This window comes from Berghia stephanieae, chromosome 8 (genome assembly GCF_034508935.2).
Source record: "Berghia stephanieae isolate SIO BIC M18660-M18661 chromosome 8, UCSD_Bste_1.3, whole genome shotgun sequence".
Lineage (NCBI taxonomy): Eukaryota > Metazoa > Mollusca > Gastropoda > Nudibranchia > Aeolidiidae > Berghia > Berghia stephanieae.
Window position 1 is genome coordinate 21,231,481 of NC_088367.1, and position 21,823 is coordinate 21,253,303.

Consider the following 21,823-nt stretch of genomic DNA (forward strand, 5'->3'; position numbering starts at 1 on the left):
GTTGTTGTTGTTGTTGTTGTTGTTGTTGTTGTTGTTGTTGTTGTTGTTGTTGTTGAAAATTATTCTTTACCTGTCAAATGCTAATTACCATTCTAAAAACGTATATAGTTTATTCAAATATTGTTTCATTTACATGAAAAATCATATCATGGACACAAGTAAGTACATTATGTTATATGTATTTATTTTCCTTGTTTGTTTGTCTTTCTTTCTTAATGCTCTTTAGGCAATCAGCAAAACAAGAACCAACAAGAACAAAGCAGGGATGGCTGGTTTCACTCTCAAAGCGCTGCCTTTCAATGCTTTAAGCTCTGTAGAAGAGAATAATAATGAATATAAGGTGAGCTGAAATGACTGTTGTATCGGTATAAAATTAAGCTTTACTAATAGATTTAGATTAATTTAGCCGACATTTCCGTTTGGAAGTTAGACTTAGGATCCACACCTCGGATGGTGATCCATTATAAGATTACTTACAATTTGTAACCTGAAAATCTAAAACTCAAATTATCAATCAATGAAAAGGCTAATCTTTTTTAAAAGTAATTGATTAATTGGATTCAGTAGTCTGATGTCACGTCGCCCAACAACGGCGGCCATCGTGGTTCTAAACAAAGAAAATCGGTACTTTTTATTCTTCATGCTGGCTAGAACTTTTCATATGTCTTGTGATCAGAATGTGTAAAATTCAAACATGATCAGATTTTTAATGGGTTTTTTTTCCTCTGGATACGCTTTTATGCTCGTCGGAGAAATATTTCATGAGGGCGTCCGCCATTGTTCCGATAGTTTAGAGCCAGCTACTAAGTTACCATGCGTCGTTACGAAGGAAGTGACGTTAAGACTGTTGAAGCGTATTGTACTTACTGCAGTTGCCAGCAGTCACGTGGGTGGTAACCATAGCAACACCTTTCTGTAGCTGTCCTTGGTAAGCAGCCGAGCATGACAGAGTGTTGAGACAGTCGATGTAGGCATTGGCACCACTAGGTAGAAGATAGCAAATGTTCGATTAAATCGTGATTTAAGCATATAGCTTTAGGTGATGAAAATGATGACGCTGATGATGATGCTGATGATGATAATGATGATGATGATGATGATGATGATGATGATGATGATGATGATGATGATGATGACGATGACAACGACGACGACAATGATAATGATGATGATGATGATGATGATGATGATGATGATGATGATGATGATGATGATGATGATGATGATGATGATGATGATGATGATGATGATGATGATGATAATGATGATGATAAACATGACGACGACGATGATGATAATGATCATTTTATACAAACCGGCACTGGAGAGCTGCAGTGGTCATTTGTGTTTGGGCGTTGTTGTATTGTGAGGTACAATCCTGCACTCCTTGAACACATTGCATAGCGTGAGCAGAACCTAGGGCATGAATTCAAATGGTGAGTAAAACAAATTTGAGATTTTATATAGAGCAATATCCACTGAACTTGCTCAAGGCGCATTACAAGGAGTCCCTAGCCAACAGCAACACTAAACATGTAGGACGAGACATGACGCCTGTTAGGCAATATTACCAAAAACAAATTTCGGATAAAGTCAACGCTGTTAACGGCCAGGTACTCATTGTACACTTGAGTACGGTGAGAGAATGTGAGAAAAGAGCCTTTTCCAATGACTCAATTTGCATTGCTCGGGACTCAAACCCAGGACCTTCCGATCCGAAGACCACTTGACCACATAACCGAGTAAAAATTTATATTCTTTTCACAAACTTGATATTGCTACCGATGTTGATAGAGTTGTGATAGGGTGATACAGTGGAGGTGGTGGTGGTAGTGTTAGTGGTTGTAGTTGAGGGTGTTGTAGCGATGGCGGTGATTGAAGGGGCAGTTGATATGGTGATGATGATGATGATGATGATGATGATGATGATCATCATCATCATCATCATCATCATCATCATCATATTATTATTATTATTATTATTATTATTATTATTATTATTATTATTATTATTATTATTATTATTATTATTATTATTATTATTATTATTATTATTATCGTTATTATTATTATTATGATTATTATTATTATTATTATTATTATTATTATTATTATTATTATTATTATATTATTATTATTATTATCATCATCATTTTTATCATCATCTTGATAACGATAATAGTTTTTGAAAATTCAATGATATAATATTATATAATAAATGTTTATAATTACCACATCCATCTTGATCGATCTGTTCCTTGTACGTAGACCTCAATTGATCAATGATGGACTGAGATCCCTTACAATCAGGTAAACTTTCGCGGCCCTTCAGGCAGGCTTCAAGCGTAGCTCCAGCACTGTGAAAATGACATGAGTTTCCCATGAAGATAATGAATCAAGAAAATTGTCAAACCATTATCGATACCCAAGAAGGAGAGGAAAAAAAAAGATAAAAAGAAATATAAATTATAGTCTCATTCCCACGGTCTTATAAAGTCAACATGCTTCATGGCTTCCCCAAACCGGTCATTTAAAAAAGGAGGGGGGGGGGGGGGGGGGGGGTAACGAACAAACAAAAGTTTTCATCTGTCAGGCATTCTCAATGTACCAGCACTCTAACGAAATCCATCACTGTACTATAATCAAATTTTTTTTAAAATTAAAGAATTATGCCCTTCCGCCACGACATCATAAGATATCGTCGCCTAGGCATTCCACGAAGGAATATTTTATAAATAATTCATCAAACAAGATGTCTGATGTCAACAGGAATCACCCATGTTGTCCAAGTGAGCAAATTGGGGGTTAATAATCTTGCTCAAGGATAAAAACGAAAGTGCTTGTAGCGGGGCTCGAACCCGGGACCTTCTGGATCATAGTACAATGCCTTAACCACTACTTTGCCCCCCCCCCCCCCCATAATCATAGCATACTCAGTAAAACTTGAGTCGACTGAGACGTCGTGTATGAAGTGCTTTAAAAAAATTGAGCTTTATATAGCGCAATATCTACTAAATGTGCTCAAAGCGCTTTACAAGGGATCCCTGGTCAACAGTAACATTTAACATGTAGGACGGGACATGACACCTGTTAGGCGATATTACATTTTTTTTCGGACAAAGACAACGCTGTTAACGGCCATGTACTCATTTTACACCTGAGTACGGTGAGAGGATGTGAGTAAAGAGCCTTTTTCAAGGACTCAACTATGCGCCGAGCGTGAGGCTCGAAACCAGGACCTTCCGATCCGAAAGCGAGTGTCATACCACTAGACCACATAGCCACACAAAGTGAAGAAACAACGCAAGTGAAGCACAGCTCGAAGCATATTCAACAAATTTTGGTTCATGACTGAGCTATTTAGTCAGATTTATTTTTGAAAAGAGCAATATCTAATAAATGTGCTCGATGAGCTATACCAAGAAGTCCCAAGTCAACAGCGACATTTAACATTTAGGGATGAGACAACACGCCTGTAAGGCATTTACAATTTCTATTCGACAGAGACAACATTGTTGTCGGCCAGGTACTCATTTTACTACACCTGAGTACGTTGAGAGAATGAAAGTTAAAGGCCTTTCCCAAGACCTCAACTCAATGGAACTAAAACCAGGATCTCACAGGCGAGAAATTGAGTGCCATAGCAACATAATATAACTGCAAATTGCAAAGCCGTAAATCCTCTGCCTAAAATGAATCCCAACATTTCAAAATGCCAAACCTAATTTTTACAAAACGCCAAGATTGTGGAATTTGAAAAAAAAAAAAAACATGGGCGACATGAAATACGAAAAACGAAATAATTCTGTTACACCACCCCCCCCCCCCCCCTCCCTTAAAATACTCACTTGCAGGCCATTTGTACATTGGTTCCGGAGTTTGTGACGTCAGTCTTGAATCTAGTTTCACAGGTTTTGACGTCAGCGTTACATTCTAGTTTAGGAGTATCTACATTTGTACCTGATGGATACAACAACAACAACAATAAAAAAAAATATTTATATCTTTTGTATAATTAAAAAAAATATTCGTTGCGAGGGTTCATTTGAAATACAAATCAATTATAACAATCTAATCTTTTTTTAAAAAATAGGGTTGGGATCAAAACCACTCCGTTTTGCTCATGTTAAATTTTTGCCAACGAGCATAGAAATTACTGACACATCTTTCAAAATTTAAACTATTTTTTACCGATTGATATATGGGTAACATGCAAACCTTTTAAAATCTAGGGTATTCTATCACCCGCTAACTCGAAGGATTATTTAGAAAATCTGCTATTGTAGAATGGTCGCTCATTTGATGTTAGTAATCGTCATCTGGCCCGCCCTGTTGCCAGATTCATTTGCACGCACCTACAGACTTTATCACCGGACCGATTTTGATTGTTGATGGCTCAAAAGATTTGTCTTGATGATATTAATGTCCACAATACAGTAGTATTATAATTAAAATGGATGGATGCCTGAAACGGCCTTTATTCCCTCACAGAATGTTGACCTACTACTATGTCAATGATAATGATTAAGACTTAGAGAGATAGATAGTTTCTGGATTATTTTTTCTATTGCCGGAGACGACTTCATCGAGGTAATGCTACTAAAGCAATGACAACAACATAATGGCAATAAGTAATTGTTAACGTGAAAGAAAACAAAATGAACAATATGCAAAAGAAGAGTTAAATCAACCCCGCGTCGCATTGCTTTTACTGATTTCTCGTATGATGTTGAATAATGGCTGACAAGAGTAAAATCGAAGTGCCGCGTACTCGGTTTAACCAGTTAACTGCCGCACTCTGGAAAGACAAGTATTTTAAAATTTGGACAGAAAACTCCTCGTTCTTCAAATATCGATTGATTTAAATGATCCTCATCTTTGCAAAAACTATCAAATCTGGGACCTCGCGATTTAAATCGATCGATATTTGAAGTACAAGTTTTCTGGCCAAATTTTAAAATACTTGTCTTTCTAGGTTACGGCAGTTAATTGGTTAATTGCATTCCGCAGCCATCGTTAGTGCGGCTTATGGTCTAGAGGTATAAAAACTCGCCATCGGAGCCTTCTGTTCCTGGTTCAAGTCCCGCTCTGGGCGGACAAAAGTTGAGTCCCCTGAAACGGCTCTTTTCCCACATTCTCTAATCTTCTTTATGTGTAAAAGGAGTTACTGGCCGGTAATAGCGTTTTCTCTGTCGAAAAGAAACTATAATGGCGCTTTACATGAGTGATGTCTGGTCCCAAATGTTAAATATTGCTGTTAGTTTGGACCCCTTAAAAAGCGCTTTGAGCACATTACGTGGATATTGCACTATATATAAGTCTGAAACTCAAGTCATAATGACGTACCGCAACCAGCGCTCGATATATCCTCCTGCGTCTTTTTTCTCAGAGTGTCAATGGAGGTGAGCTTATCCTTGCATGCTGGGTCAGAGTCTCGAGCTGCCAAGCATTTGATGTAGGTGGCACCAGCACTGTGGAACATTGTAATTACGTCAAAACATATATTATGCAATCTTTTCTTAATAGGTTTCAATAGTCTGATGTCACGTCCGCCTGGCAACGAGCAGCTTGGTTCTAAACAAAGAAAATCGGTACTTTTTATTCTTCATGCTGGCTAGAACTTTTTCACATGTCATGTCAATGTGATCAGAATGTATAAAAGTCAAAACATGATCAGAGTTATAATGTTTTTCTCCTCTGGATACACTTTTATGCTCGCCGGAGAAGTATTTCACATGGGCGTCCGCCTTGGTTCCGATAGTTTAGAACCAGTTACTAAGTTACTATTCGTCATTACGAGGGAAGTGACGTCATGACTGTTGAACCTATTAAAAGCATCTTCGTGTTTGATGTATTTCAGAATACTTCATGTAATCTCCCACGGACCAAATTTACCATTCATTGGCTCAAGATTCTCTTCAACCAAGACAAAGATAAGTTTAACAATATCATGAAATGTTAGTCTCAATAGAAAAAAAATAAATCAAGATGTCGTGAAGATGGTGATTTATTAAACAACTTTATTGTATGTATATTATACACTTTATGCAAATTAGAGACGTAGTGTAACTGCATATCGTCAGCGTATTGATAGCAGATCAGTTTGAAACTTTTGATAATTTTAGATAAAGGGCCGATGTACAAAAGAAAAAGAACCGACCCAAGTACTGGACCCTGGGGAAACCCATGGTCAAGAGCAATCTCATAAGACATTAGTGCCTGCTCCACTCACTTTTCTGAATTAAAAATTCACCCCATACACCGGAGCATACTCAATGTCTCAATCGTTTCTATGTTATATGTTTGTGATGAGAATATTGGCTATTAAGCTTAACTGCTGGTCAAAATTACTTCGCGATGGTGGTGAACGAATCGGCGATCTCAAGAAGTGGGTGAGAGAGGGATCTAGAAATGACTTTGGGTTTGAAACGAATATTTTTGTGTTCGTGGATAGCTCACACGGTAGAGCCACGCTCTCACCTGCCAGGCGGAGTTGTCGTACCAATAAGGTCGCAGGTTCAAACCCCACCACCGCCGCGAAAAAATTTTTTATTCTCTATTGTCTTCTGGCACTTTTCTACTCACTTCATATCTTGTTGTTACCAACATTAGTGCCTGCTCCACTCACTTTTCTGAATTAAAAATTCACCCCATACACCGGAGCATACTCAATGTCTCAATCGTTTCTATGTTATATGTTTGTGATGAGAATATTGGCTATTAAGCTTAACTGCTGGTCAAAATTACTTCGCGATGGTGGTGAACGAATCGGCGATCTCAAGAAGTGGGTGAGAGAGGGATCTAGAAATGACTTTGGGTTTGAAACGAATATTTTTGTGTTCGTGGATAGCTCACACGGTAGAGCCACGCTCTCACCTGCCAGGCGGAGTTGTCGTACCAATAAGGTCGCAGGTTCAAACCCCACCACCGCCGCGAAAAAATTTTTTATTCTCTATTGTCTTCTGGCACTTTTCTACTCACTTCATATCTTGTTGTTAAGATCTATATTCATGCACAATAATCACCTGTCTACTAATATCCCGATTTGTCCCGAACCAATTGAGATATTGATGATGAGATGATGATGATGATGATGTTGATGATGATTATGATGATGATGATAATGATGATGATGATGATGATGATGATGATGATGATGATGATGATGATGATGATGATGGTGACGATGGTGATGGTGGTGGTGTTGGTGGTGATGATGATGATGATGATGATGATGATGATGATGATGATGATGATGATTATGATGATGATGATGAGGAAGAGGATGAGGAGGAGGAGGAGGAGGATTTTATTCTTACGCGCATTGCCCAGATCTGTCATCTCCGACTTGTGCGATTGACGAATCAAAGGCTCGTGTGCAAGCGTCAAGATCTGTCTGACATTTGGTGGCCTCTACAATTCCAACTGAAAAACAGAGCAATGCATACTTTGATATACCCAAAGAGGTATTGAAATATCGTCCATCAAACCATACCACACTCAATAGGCGCCTTTATATAAAGTATAAATTTTAAACAGCAGAATCCATTAAAATTTGGAGATTGACCAAAAATCATAGTTGTGCCAATTAATTCATGTGCTGATTGTCTTAAAACTGAGTGATTCCTTAGTTTTGTAAATTTGTTTTTTTAAAAACCCTCTTTGGTATTTTGTTGCCTTTGATTGATCCTTAACACACCAAATATAGTAGCCAAGTAGAACAATATTATAACACTGACGTAGAAGTTTTTTCATAGAGTAAGGAGTCCCTCAATTTTGTGACATTTTGTATGCTTACCTATCAACACGAGTGTGTTCGATCTAGCCAAAATTTGTTCCAATGAAAGTTAAACTGCTGACAGTCAGTCATTAATAGTTTTTCACCTCAGAGAAACAGACAGAACACAAATTGATTCCCACTTTATTTGGCACCTTATACATTCACATAGGCTAAAAACACCATTAGCAGTGGAAGAACGAAGATTAAAATAATAGTTGATTGTGAGTATGGGTGGGTGTGTGTGTGTGTGTGTGTGTGTTTGTGTGTGTGTGTGAGAGAGAGAGAGAGATGGACAGACAGAGAGAGAGAGAGAGAGAGAGAGAGAGAGAGAGAGAGAGAGAGAGCATACCACATTTGTGGAGATTAAGCTGTTCCTGTGCTTTCTTCCTTAGTCTTTGCACCTCGGCGGCGTTGCCGGCACAATCTGTTCTTGCTGCCTGTGCCTCAACACAGGCTGTTAGTACATTGGTGAGTCTAAAAAGAAAATAAATCTAAAAATTACCCAGGCTAATATCTACGCTCAACCTCATTCTACTGGCTGGCGGCGGGGTGGAAGGAGGGGGGGGGGGGCGGAAACCTCAAAAGTTAAAACACTCGAATCATAGGAAAAGTGAACAGTATCAAGCGCAGTCGAGATATGTCTGACTCCCCAACTACCCAGCAGAGATTCGGTGACTTAGCCTGTCAGATCCAGCCGGTAAGTACTTTCAACCCGGTCAGATACAGTCAGTTGCGAGCGATTGTCGTGGTCCGCTTTAACATCATGGAAACAGGAATGAACTCTGGCTCCCGATGGGGTTGCTTGCTTTTCCCCCCACCCCAATTCTGCAGGAACCTGCCATTCAGTGTCTCGTAGTATCTACTCAAATATAATTTAGATATTACCCAAGTATGGACGATGTTGCTCCATTAAGATCAATATAAAAGATTGGTCTTCAGGACGTAAATCTTTTTTTAAGAGGAAAACTTCTCAACAAAAATATTGAAAAAAGGACAAATCCACAAATATCCGTGTTCTGTCCGTTCGACATCCGAAAGAGTGCCCACCATTTGCTTTCGAAAACTCGTACAATGCACTGACTAAAAAAGAAATAGGGAAGTGTCCGGTTATAAATTCACGAAGGTTTATTTTCATTCAATACTAAGGATTGCTTCCTGTTTCGTCCGCTTCAAGGTAGCTGCCATAATATAGTTGCGAGGGGGCTTACATGTGTAGCTAGTGTCAGGTCATTCCTTGGTCCTGCACTGGACTGTCAATGCGTGAGACCGTACAATCGAACTTGCAAAAGGCGACCACCGATGGGACTATAAAAAGTGGCCGTCTTATACAATTCAGAGTTTTCTAACAAGTAACGGTTATAATATAAATCTTAAATCTACTTCACACTGTAGCTTACAAACACATACTACAGCGACCCACATTTGTGTCCGAATGGCGTTGGTTATCCCGGACCCAAACCACACTGACATAATGATGACAGGAAATATAATTTCTCAATGGCGACTGCCATAATAATACAGCTAGCGCCAAAAGACAAGTAGCGGTGCGTTTCAAGAAGGAAGTGAGCGACTGGATGCAAATTTAATTAACTCGATCAAGCAGCATTGGACTGAACGGCTTATCGCTCAGTATCGAGAGCCAGAATATTATAGCCAAAACTTCTCCTTTATCTGAACCCAAGTCATTTTCTGCAATAGCGCACACAATCATAATCAAAGCCTCTATTTTGGACTCGAACTTCGAATTTTAAAGATTTATATCAACCCGAGATAATATCATTTTAGGTAGTAGATCACATATCATAACTGATCACGTTTCGGTTTTTGCCCTTCTACTTACTGACAGAATACGGCTTGACTGCCTTGATCATTAGGAAGGCTGGTTTTATAGATTGTCTCACATTTGGTGGTGTCTGTCACACAAGAGTTGGCAACGCCCTGTCCACGGCACACAGCTGAATGAATGGATTTTAAATAAATATTATTACTTAAAATATAAAGAAATGGATGTCGCATAGATCATGTTATGAAGCAGAACAATTACCAAAATAGAACAAAAGAAAATAAAACAATTGCGTTTATTCGCCGTTAATCTAAATCTAAGAGATTGTTTAAATAACTATTTGGGACCCATATCTCCAGAAAGATACTAACACATTTAAAATGATGGAGGAGAGTATTCAGGCACATTTACAACGGTTTCCAAATAAGTGCCTCATCATTGGTTAAAACCAGTGGCTTTGATAATCTTCGGCAAAAACGAGACAAATTATGTACGCTCCATAAGATCTACCACAAACGAATTGGATTCAATAATCTGATGTCACCCAGCAACCAGCAGCTTGGTTCTAAAGAAAATCAGTACTTTTTATTCTTCATGCTGGCTAGAACGTTTTCACGTGTCATGAGATCAGAATGTATAAAAGTCAAAACATGATCAGATTTATAATGTTTTTCTCCTCTGGATACACTTTTATGCTCGTCGGAGAAGTATTTCACATGGGCGTCCGCCTTGGTTCCGATAGTTTAGAACCAGTTACTAAGTTAATATGCGTCATTACGAGGGATGCGAAGTCCCGGTTGTTGAAGCCTATTGCAGTTGACTTCCCAGTAACGATTAAACTTGTCTCCAGACAGAAGAGAGGACATGGATATATCGAATGACAATTTCCACATCAGGATCAAATATACATCTCATTTTCGTCTTGGTATCCAATAACATCCTTAACCATCGAAGCTCATTATCATACGTTAACAAATCCTTAACCAATTTCTTCTATTTTTATCGCTATTTTCCTTTAAAATCAAATGTAGTTCAGTCTCAAACATTATGTTTTCAACATAAGGAAGACTAAGAAGAAGAAGAAGAAGAAGAAGAAGAAGAAGAAGAAGAAGAAGAAGAAGAAGAAGAAGAATCCTGATGTGACTGGGGCACGGGGTGCCGAGAAGATGGCAAGAGTTCAATTCAAATGGAAATCAGTGCTGAGCCCTTATAATCCATACTGAGCACTAAGAAAAATCACGTTTTAACGAAGTTGGATATTATTTTCATTTGTCATCATATCTCAAGACCAATAGATATCAGTAGCGTTGATGCGACTCGGCTTCAATGAAACCCTTATGATTTTGTTGTCGTTGATCATTCAATTAGTTCCATTGTCATAACCGGAGAAATAATGCGAGAAATAATAATGGTTTGAAATGCATTCAGCCTCGCTGTTAAATGGCTAGGTAAGAAATAAAGAAAGGTTTGACGACACATTCAAATCTGACCCAATAATTGATGTTTTGCTACTACACAACGTAAACGGGCCGGCAGGTTATGTCTATAGGACCATGCAATCTTCATTTTAGTCACTCATTTGTGACCAATCGTCTCGAAACAGTATTACATCGGAAGTACCTAATCCTCGGAATCCAATTTTAAGCTTAACTTATGAAATTAAAGTTTTAATAAATAGCTTCTTCAAAGGATCAATGTCATCTATAGATTTTTTTTTAAAAACCCATAATGGCTATTTTGGATTTATCTCGTTTTTTAAAATCTAGTTTATCCCGACATAACACAATATTGACGCGATAGGTCATCTGTAGATTTCGACTCTCTATCTAAATTTGTCTAAATAAACAACACTATAGATAGTATGCGCTTTGCTTAGAATCTCACAACATTGCCATCCGGGAGTATAATGGACCAACACAAAAAAACTATATGTAACCTTGAACATTAATAGTCTGGTTAATACAGTTTAGTGAGAATTACACATAAACGCGAATGGCAAAAAGACACATAAACGCGGTTGGCAAAAAGCAATATGAAAGACCTGAGTGACGTCAACTTCATACTATCTATAATTGAATTTTGATTTCGGGAAAAACACAAAATTATAATGTGTATTCATCGCCTCAAGTCGGTATTATGTCAGGATCAGATAGGTGCCGAAAATATAATTTAAAGCCAAAGCAATAATTAGAATTTTTTTAAAGTAATTCATACTTTTCAACAAAACGTCTAATTAGATGAACCAAGTTTTTCGATTTCACACTTTAAAATCGATTCATTTTTGAGAATTTAGATCAACCGACACCTTTCCTGGTCGGAAGATGGATGACATAATAATATACGCCCCTGTAAAGCGTTACAAGCACTTCCTCGTGATATGGTCGAGCGCTCAACAATTATTATTATTATTATTATTATTATTATTATTATTATTATTATTATTATTATTATTATTATTATTATTATTATTATTATTATTATTATTATTATCTCTAATTCAAAAGAACTAAATGTATGCTATGCATAATTTTGTTCAGCAAAACAAGATGTACAACACTGCATCAAGTTCTTGTAAAATATAATTTGAAAAATACTTCAAATTTTGGGATTGCAAAGGAATTCAGAATGGGGGAAAATCGTCGTAACGAAAATGACGATTTTCCTTTGGTTGCTTAGGAGAGAGTTTAACCAACTTTTAACTTATTTAATCCATTTTCTCATTTCAATGAAAACTGGCTTTTTTTTTCTTTTTTTTTTTTTTTTGCTTTAAACATGATCGACTGGTACCTATTTGCAGGTCTAAAAAACCCATTTTTGTGAGCTCATTTTGTCATGGAAATTATCTCAAACTAACGCACAATATTGTCCATGACAACAATGTTAAGACAAACCCAAAAATAGTTTCTTAGGATATCAGATCTCTTGATTTGAACACCTAGTGTGTTACCCGTCTTGTCAATCTGGTATTGTGTTGAAATGAGCTGGAAAAAGAAGATTGGTTATAAAGTCAAAATAAATGACCAAAATTAAGAAATGTTAATTATTTTTTTAAGTTTACGAGATATAACGCATTATTCTCACCAACGGTATTTATTTTAACTTAATTTATATGAATTAAGCTTAATTTTTCAGTGTTCAGCACAATTTTTTTTACCTCGAAATAATATATTATGTATTTCATATATCTATGTTATTTATGAGACGATAGGTCACATATAATAATAATAATAATAATAATAATAATAATAATAATAATAATAATAATAATAATAATAATAATAATAATAATAATAATAATAATAATAATAATAATAATAAGTACAAAAAAGGGAGAGAAATCAGATCCAAAAAAAAGTTACAAAATACTTTCTTTCACTTCCTGAAACATTTACATGAACGTTTACTTTGTATTGCGTCGGTTTTATTAGCGGCTCGCTGACTCATCCTTAGACACAACCAAACAATGTTAAACGAGCTGAGTGACCAGATAGGTCGCAATGATTGCAATGTTCCAATCTCGGCCTTGCATACGAAACTTTACATACTTAAAACATGTGTGACTGATAGTGACAGATATTGTAATATCTTAGAGTTGTCATCTGATCTTAATTGTAGTTATGGAAATTATAATAGCGCCCAAGAGGAATCATGCTCTCTCGACATGTTAGACGTTGCTCGAGGTTGAGATCCCGTGTAAAGCGCTTTGGGCACATTGAGTGGATATTGCGCTATGAAAAAAGGCACACGTTTAACTTTAAATAAAGATTTGCAGTGTGCTAAGAGGATACATTGTCAACTATTGGATATAGCTAAAGCATTTTGACATACTTTACACTTTTGTATGATTGTTTACCTTTCAGCAAAAGACACTAGAGAGGGTCCGGGCAATTTAAATTATCTAATCCTAGAACGAGAACATGAAACCCAAATGGAAGGGACAAATAACGAGATAGAAAATAACAACAAAGCGGGACAGACATACTAATATGCCCCCCCCCCCCCCCCCCCCCCCCCACTTTTTTTTTAGGTAGAGACATTCCAGCTCTAAGTCTCTCACTACACCTCCTACCCTCCATTGCCACCCCTAGCCCCCCCCCCCCCCCCCCCGCCACCACCATATCAACAAAACATATGCCAACATCAACAACAACGATACAGCAGCAGCAACAACAACAACAACAACAACAATAGCAATAACAAAAAACAAAAAACAGCAACTAAAAGTCAAAACTACCGTTACTTTTACAACCCTTTCTTCAATTTGAAAAGAAAATCTACCATAGAGGCTTAATATTATCACTTTTATTTTCCCGTTTTGCCTTTGGGGTTTGTTTGTTTTTTGGTTTGTTTTGTTTCTTTGTTTGTTTGTTTTTTTGGCGGGGGGGGGGGTATATAGACCTACAATTGGAAACTCAAAGAATAATTAATATATTTAAAAAGACAAACAAAAAAGAAGAAGAAGGAACAATAATCAAAATAAATACAACAACAAACAGGAAAACTATGTAACAAAAAAAAAAAAAAATTTTTTTAAACAACACCCCCCCCCCCACCCAAAATAAAAAATTTAAAAAATTAAAAATTTAAAACAAACAAACAACAAAGCAAAGAATAAAAGCAAAAACAAAAAGAATAAATAAACATCCACAGGCACAGCATAAATGCGGAATGCATTTCTAAAAAAAAAAAATACATATCTGTGGCATCATATGACCCATGTGTAAATGAGTGCATGGTTGTGGCGGATGTTGTAAGGGTGCTGATTTTTAAAAAAAAAACGGCATCAAAAAGACGATGCGTAGTGAATGAAAGGGAAATATCCTATCGTCTATATGACCCACTTGGGGAATTGATCAACCACTGTGAAGAGCATTAAGCTTTAGGAGGCCATTTAAATGCTCTCTATGAACTTTCGTGTTATCCATAGTTTTGAACTTAATAAAGATGGGGTCCCTATAGCTCAGCTGGTAGAGCATTCGCTTCACACGCAAAGGGGCCGAGATCGATTCCGGGTGAAGTCAAGACAGCAGTGATTGGGAGCTGGGTCTGTTAGATCTGGTGTAAAGTACTTTGTGATAGACTAGCGTCTTTTTCAAAGGTATCAAGCATTTGTTTTTGTCCGGTTCACGCTATAGAAACGGGGATAAACTCCGACTCCTTGGGCCTAATGTCTTTGAAGGACTACTATTTATAAAAGGAAGAGAAACACTAGAAAATCAACATTATTTGAATTAGAACAGACAATAATTGTTGCCTTAAACGCTTATTTGACGCCATTATCAATTAGCATATATAATAAATCTCTATTTGTTTTCTACATCTCGATTTGTTTTATGAACCTGGTGGTAAGAATGATTATGACATTTAAGTTAAATTTATTTGTTTTATTATGTAAAATAAATGAATGAATAGTGTCTTTTTTATTTAAGTTAAAAATTTAAATTTCGTAATTCTCTTCATTCCGACTTTTGAATCAATTTCCAAAATGTTGCCATGCCGACAAAAAAAAAAAAAAAAAAAAAAAAAAAAAAAAAGAAAGAAAAAAAATAACATGAACTCTTATATAGAGCGCTATATCCACTAAACTTGCTCAAAGCGCTTTAAAAATGGTCCCTGTCAAACAGCAACAAATAGCATGTAGGACAAGACATGACGCCTATTAGGCGACATTACAATTTTTTTTCCCGACACAGACTACGCATTTAACGACCAGGTACTCATTTTACACCTGAGTACTGTAAGAGAATGTGAATAAAGAACTGTTTCCAATGATTCAGCTATGCGCCACTCAGAGCAGGGCTCGCATCCAGGACCTTCCGATCACAAGACCACATAGCTGCACATAATGCCTGATTAAGACGACGAGTTACAAAAAAGGTACCTACCCACGAGTCCAATGAGAAACAAAAAGACTTTCATGTCGACAGTTTTTAGACGAATCTGTTGTATATTTCTTAAACGTTTAAATCCTTGAACACGGACAAAGTCTATATTATAAAAACTTGACTAGCCTCTGAATTCCGATTCTTATGTTCTGTTTTGTTTAGAAATCAAAGATTTAAAACAAAATATGCGAAATAACTGTAACGATGTTGTTCAAGTCAATGAGGTGATAACACAGAATAAGTTCTAAAAGTTGAAATTATCCTATCTCTACCTCTCTACTGGTCCATCCCCAAACTACTAAAGCAACAAGGACTGTTATTGGTCATCGGTCAAGACTATTGCCGATCAGCAATTAATTGATTATTGAACTGGTCGATTTTTCAGACAAAACGCGCTAAATGAGATTATATTTCTTTCGACGATGTCAAAATATATTCCATTGGCTTAATATGGAAATAAGTTGGACTGACACAATAACCAAAATTGAATTTAATATCAAAATTATCGTTTGAAAAAAGGTTTTTGAAGCTGAGGAACTATATCTTTTAAGGTTTTTAAGCAGTGGGGCTATATTCTTTCAGGTTTTAAAAGCTGAGGAGATTTATCCTTTAAGTTTATAAAGTAATGGGGATATTATATTCTTTTAGGTTTTTGAAGCTGAGGAGCTATATTTTTTTTTAATATTTTATTTTTTTACAGCCGAGGAGCCAGAAAATCTGCAAAGATACGTATTTAAACTGTTGGCTAAAAATGTAGTCCTTCAACTATTGATCGATTAAAATGATCTTCACCAGCAAAAAACTCTCAAACCGGGGATCTCGTGGTTTTGCCAAGATGGGCGTCATTTAAATCAATTGATATAATATTATTTGAAGGACGCGTTTTCTGGCCAATTTTGTTTGAATACGTACGTAGCCTTCCAGAGTACGGCAGTTATCTGGTTAATGATTCCAAATTACTTCCCGCTCTAAGGAGACTGGTCAAATTTAGGAGTTTTACGGAATTTGTTTCAATTTTTTACTTTTTATTCTTTTCTTCAAGGCGGTATAGACTATAGTTCATCATCCAACACCGAACCCACTCCACAACATCTGTGGAGCAGACTCTTAGGTCATTGTCAGTGCAGCTGGGCCCATCCTGGCATTCTCTATTAAGGATGTGCTCCATCGTCTGCTCTGGTGGGCATCCACATGTACACAAGCTAACTCAGTTGGTATAGCACTCACATCACAAGCATAAGGAACAGGATCGATCCCGGGTGAAGTCGATATTTTCTCTGACCCCCCCCCCCTCCATCCACCCCCCCCCCCCCCCCCACACACACACACACCCGGGGAGTCCAACCAGCAATGATCGAGTAGCTGAGTCTGTTAGATTTGTAGGAAAGTACTTTGGGATAAACTAGCGTCCTTTTCAAAGGGTAGCAAACAATTGCTGTTGTCCTTTTCACGCTATAGAAACCGGGATGAACTCCGGCTCCATGGGCCTAATGGCTCTGAAGGGATACTTTTTAAAAATATAAGCTTGGTTGATTAAAGAGTCGAGTAAAACGTTGACTAAAAACGCATGTGAACGATCACTTTAATTTTCAAGCCACTTTTCCAGCATCTGGTAAATCAATACTGCTTTGATGTGATATGTGTTATAAACAAGACGTCGTCTCTTTTCCAGAACTGCTTACTCAAAATTTCAAAAATTCGCAGTTTCCTTGGGGAAAACAAGAAAAAATTCACTTTAAATAGCTTTAGAAATAAATACTTTGTCCTCAGTATGATTCAAAAATGCCCCAAAGTTCTGAATATAGGTTCTAAGGAACTAAACTTTCCTTTTCAATATGATTTATTGAGTCAAAGAAGCAAATGTTGTTCTGTAGCTGGAGCCAAAAATTAGTATTTCTACGAAATTTTCGTTGTACTACGTTGGTCTGCTTTTCCCCCTCAATGTGTTAGTTACCCTATTCTGTCATGCAAATTAAATTTCCTAACGTCTCGATCATTACAACATTATCTATACATCATAAATTTGATTGAATTAATTCGTTGTTTCAATTAGATGATGATAAAGATAATGATGACGATGATAATTCAACAACGTGGTCACTATCAGAGTTATCTTCGGTGGGAAACGCCCCTTCCATGATACGAGCCTTTAGGATTGACCACTGACTACTATCGATACTATTGTGACGTATCTAAACTGATATCAATAAGGTATACGATAATGGATTATTAGGGACCCATCTACATCGAGGCCACTAAATACGTTGTTATAATGTTCGTATATTTCTGCCGTACTCTGGAAAAACATTTAAAAATTTGACCAGAAAACTCGTCCTTCAAATATCGATCTATTTAAATTACTCTCATCTTGGCAAAAGCTCCCAAACCCGGGACTTCGCCGATCATCATCATCATCATCATCATCATCATCATCATCGTCGTCGTCGTCGTCGTCGTCATCATCATCATACTTATCTTAGGCGCGCAGCACATAAATATGCCTATTTCATCCTAACGTAATCTAGAAAAGATTTGTAAGTCACAATGCACTCACCAAAATGAACCATCATTATTATGGTACGAAATAAATTGCGTTTCTTATTCATTGCCTTGACACATGCTTGGCTTATCAGTGATCCACTTATTGATAAGTCATAGAATTCAACGCGCCTTTTTACCCAAACAAGCTATGGGAATGTAGTCTAATATAAAGCACCTCAGTAAACATAGTTTATATTTTGGAATGATGGCGCAATAATAATTCAGAGCTTAGAATATAATTTGTCATGACAAGCTTTGATAATAATGATAATAATAATAATAATAATAATAATAATAATAATAATAATAATAATAATAATAATAATAATAATAATAATAATAATAATAATAATAATAATAATAATAATAATAATAATAATAATAATAATAATACTTTTAATTTTTTCTTCTTTACGGTATATAAAATACGAAGGGTCTGGGATGAGTGAACATTTTGATGTTTTACAATACGATGTTACATACAGTGAATTCTGTTGTGATAACGATCGACAAAGTCGCCCACAGGCTTGACCAGGGGTTTCCATTTCACGAGATCCATGTGCCTTAACTTAGATTGTAGCTGTACGTTTATGTATCAGGTGGACAGAGTCCAAGTGACCACTTAGACCAAGATAACCAATAACTGATATCATTATAATTCTATGTAGATAGAGAATGTCCGATTATGATGAATTAAGTCTTATCTATAAAAAAATAAATAAAAAAAATATGCGTTTTTAAATCAATCCGACGTGATGCCTTATTCGGTGAATTTGTAGTATTGTATAGCAACACCTCCAGCTGGAATAAGTGTAGACATTCTTTTTGTTTGAATTCATCCCCTGCTCTCAGAATTGTCTCATAACCTTCAGAGAGGGCTGTGTTGTAACTGGGCAGTGGAGTATGATACGGCCTGTTGTCTCAGGACCCCTTTGACCGTTACGGCAGGCCTCTGATGTACTTAGTACACCCCCCATGTTGGCACAGGTTCTTCTATGTCCTGTAATGAGTCTAAGTGCGTTTAATTATCCCGAATGCGCCCCCCCCCCCCCCCACCCATCTTTTTTTCTCCTCTACGTCCCAAATAATTATTTAAGTGGGTATTCGATATAAAAATTTTATAACCCCCCCCCCCCCCCCCCCCCCCAAACAAAATAAAATAAAATAGAAAGACGCTCGTTGAACATCTCTAAAATCTGAATCTATGTCAAATACAAAAGGGCGAAGAATAATATTAATAAAGTTTTAATCAGTGATGACTGTTTTAAAGTTGATTTATTTTCTCTTACGGATTAAAAATATACATTATACTTATCCAATGAAAAGCAAATTTATTGTTTCATCACCCCCCCCCCCCTCCCCAACCTCCTCCCACTCTCCTCTTTAAGCAACTAGGTTCTTCAAACAAAACCATTACATGTTACCACCACCCCCCCCCCCCTCCCCCCCCCTCCCCCTTACTCCTGCTATTACACTCAGATAACCACGCCTCTCGGACAGTCGTCATAGTGGAAACAGTGGTAGTGATTGGTGAACAAAGCGAACAACACAGATTTTAGTCTCGATGGCATGTGTCTAGATAAAATACCCACTGTTCTCCCGCCTGACCAATAGAACCAACAAAAAAGACGATGCGTAAATTTAAACGTTTATAATATGACCGAGAAAATCCTGTGATGACAAGTGACCCATTTGGCGTTACAAAAACAATTAACAATGATCAGAGTGAGGCCAATATTATTCAAGTTATTGTGTTTATAAACAATCAACTATGTTTGTCCGAGCACGTAGTGGGAAGGTATGTCGCAAACTCCATGCTTTGATTGGTAAAAAAAATCTACTGGATAAACGTGGACAAAGATAGATAATTCAGCAATTGGACTTTGCCCTTGCCAAGTCAGACATTACCACCCTTCTCTCATTGCACACTTATCAATGACATCATTCCTTCGTTTGTTATAATTCCTTTCAATTGGTCGTTGATTATGATGATGACACTGATGATCATGCTGATGATGATAATGATAATGATAATGATGATGATGATAATAATAATAATAATAATAATAATAATAATAATAATAATAATAATAATAATAATAATAGTAATAATAATAATAGTAATAATAATAATAATAATAATAATAATAAATAATAATAATAATAATAATAATAATAATAATAATAATAATAATAATAATAATAATAAGACAATGATAATAATAATAATAATAATAATAATAATAATAATAATAATAATAATAATAATAAGCTAATAATAATAATAAAAATAATAATAATAATAATAATAATAATAATAATAATAATAATAATAATAATAATAATATAATAATAATAAGGCTAATAATAATAATAATAATAATAATAATAATAATAATAACTAATAATAATAATAATAATAATAATAATAATAATAATAATAATAATAATAATAATAATAATAATAATAATAATAATAATAATAAAGTTCCAATTTATTAACGTTATGACAGTCGAAACATGACTTTTTCTTTCATTATAAGATTAGATTATCTTTATTCTGTCCCTCGTTATGATCTTAAATTATTTGCATTTTGATGAATGATAAGAAAAAAACCCCGAAATATCAATCATTTCCCGTGTCTTGTTTGTGAGGCTTTCATAAGACAAATCTTCATTTATCATCTTGGACGATATTCCGATATTCTACAAACACAGAATAATAATTTCTCCCTTTGTTTTGCATACCAATTCTACTTCCGGTTTCCGTCACTTAGCTTCTCCAGTAACATCAGTCAGGTGTCAATGGAATCATAGTCATGTTAATTAATATTTTTTCATGTTGTTTTTTTACATGCATAAACACAACATAATGACATCTGGTTATGTTATTATAGCGTTGATATGCATTGTTTTACAACGTTGCACAATTACGAGTGGATCAACTCATTGGATTGTGACTGAGGATGGGAAAGTTCAGTCTCAGGTATGGAATGGTTCTGAAAATGGGCGTGGAAGACGGTGATTGGTTATCGATTGATTTCTAAAGATCCAACGTAATATGTTATCCAATCGCTACAATGCCGATACCAGAGTTCCCATTTTTTCGTTATCGTCCACTTTTTTCTCAATCTTTTTCTAGCCTTGAATCTGACAAGAAGCTTTTCCCTTACTTTTAGAATTCGGAATTATTATTATTATTGAAGATTGTTGATTCTGTTGATAATAAATAAATGAGATAACCTGATGTTACTTTCTTCCCGTCCCTACATTACATAATATCATTCAGTGAATTAGAATCAGTCAACATGATTAATGAAGTGAAGACATAGATGATGATGACATTTCGGTCTCTCTGTCATCAAGTACACAACGGGCAAAATAAATGTTTTGTGTCATTTGTGATGTGTATCCCCCCCCCCCGCCCCCTATGGCCATGAATTAACACCAGATTCGTGCGCCTTGAGACGAAGACTTATTCCTTTAATTCTTTTATTAATGGGACTTGTTTTGCAAAAATAATGTGCACTTTTACTTTTAAAATGCAGTGAATAGTTAGTTATGAATAGCCCTTCGGGTTAAAAAAAATAAATGATTGTCATGATACTATCTAGCTGAAAATGTTGACTCCAATTTAAAAATAAAGAAAAGAAAGAAAACATTCTTATTCTTAAAGATGCGCAAATGACTATTACAAGATGGTGCGGTTTTATGGCAGTTTTATTATTATACGATCCATGAATATTGAGTGTTGTGATGTACCAATAAATGCTGATGATGAAATGATTGAAGGCTTCTTCTTCTTCTTCTTCTTCTTCTTCTTCTTCTTCTTCT

General features: G+C 36.0%; 2 protein-coding genes across 7 annotated transcripts in view; one reads left to right on the forward strand and one right to left on the reverse strand.

Annotated features, from left to right (window-relative positions):
* Positions 1-163: 163 nt before the first annotated feature.
* On the reverse strand, positions 164-15,753 carry LOC144977806 (uncharacterized). The gene is made up of 10 exons (XM_078923200.1): positions 15,449-15,753; positions 9,621-9,735; positions 8,130-8,254; positions 7,320-7,425; positions 5,347-5,471; positions 3,849-3,960; positions 2,233-2,357; positions 1,317-1,416; positions 868-983; positions 164-311 (listed from the first exon to the last, which is right to left on the reverse strand). Exons 1-10 carry the CDS (start codon positions 15,480-15,482, stop codon positions 223-225), a joined length of 1,047 nt encoding a protein of 348 aa, XP_078779326.1. The 5' UTR covers positions 15,483-15,753; the 3' UTR covers positions 164-222.
* A 4,980-nt stretch (positions 15,754-20,733) lies between these two features.
* LOC144978351 (tetratricopeptide repeat protein 17-like) overlaps positions 20,734-21,823 on the forward strand; it is a 75,829-nt gene continuing 74,739 nt past the window's right edge. For 4 of the 6 annotated variants that reach the window (XM_078924273.1, XM_078924274.1, XM_078924270.1 and 1 more), the window contains exon 1: positions 20,734-20,975. In XM_078924273.1, coding sequence (XP_078780399.1) covers positions 20,829-20,975 — 147 coding nt within the window. In that variant the 5' untranslated portion in view covers positions 20,734-20,828. The remainder of the gene's footprint in view (positions 20,976-21,823) is intronic. The other 2 variants (XM_078924275.1, XM_078924272.1) reach the window with 2 other exon arrangements.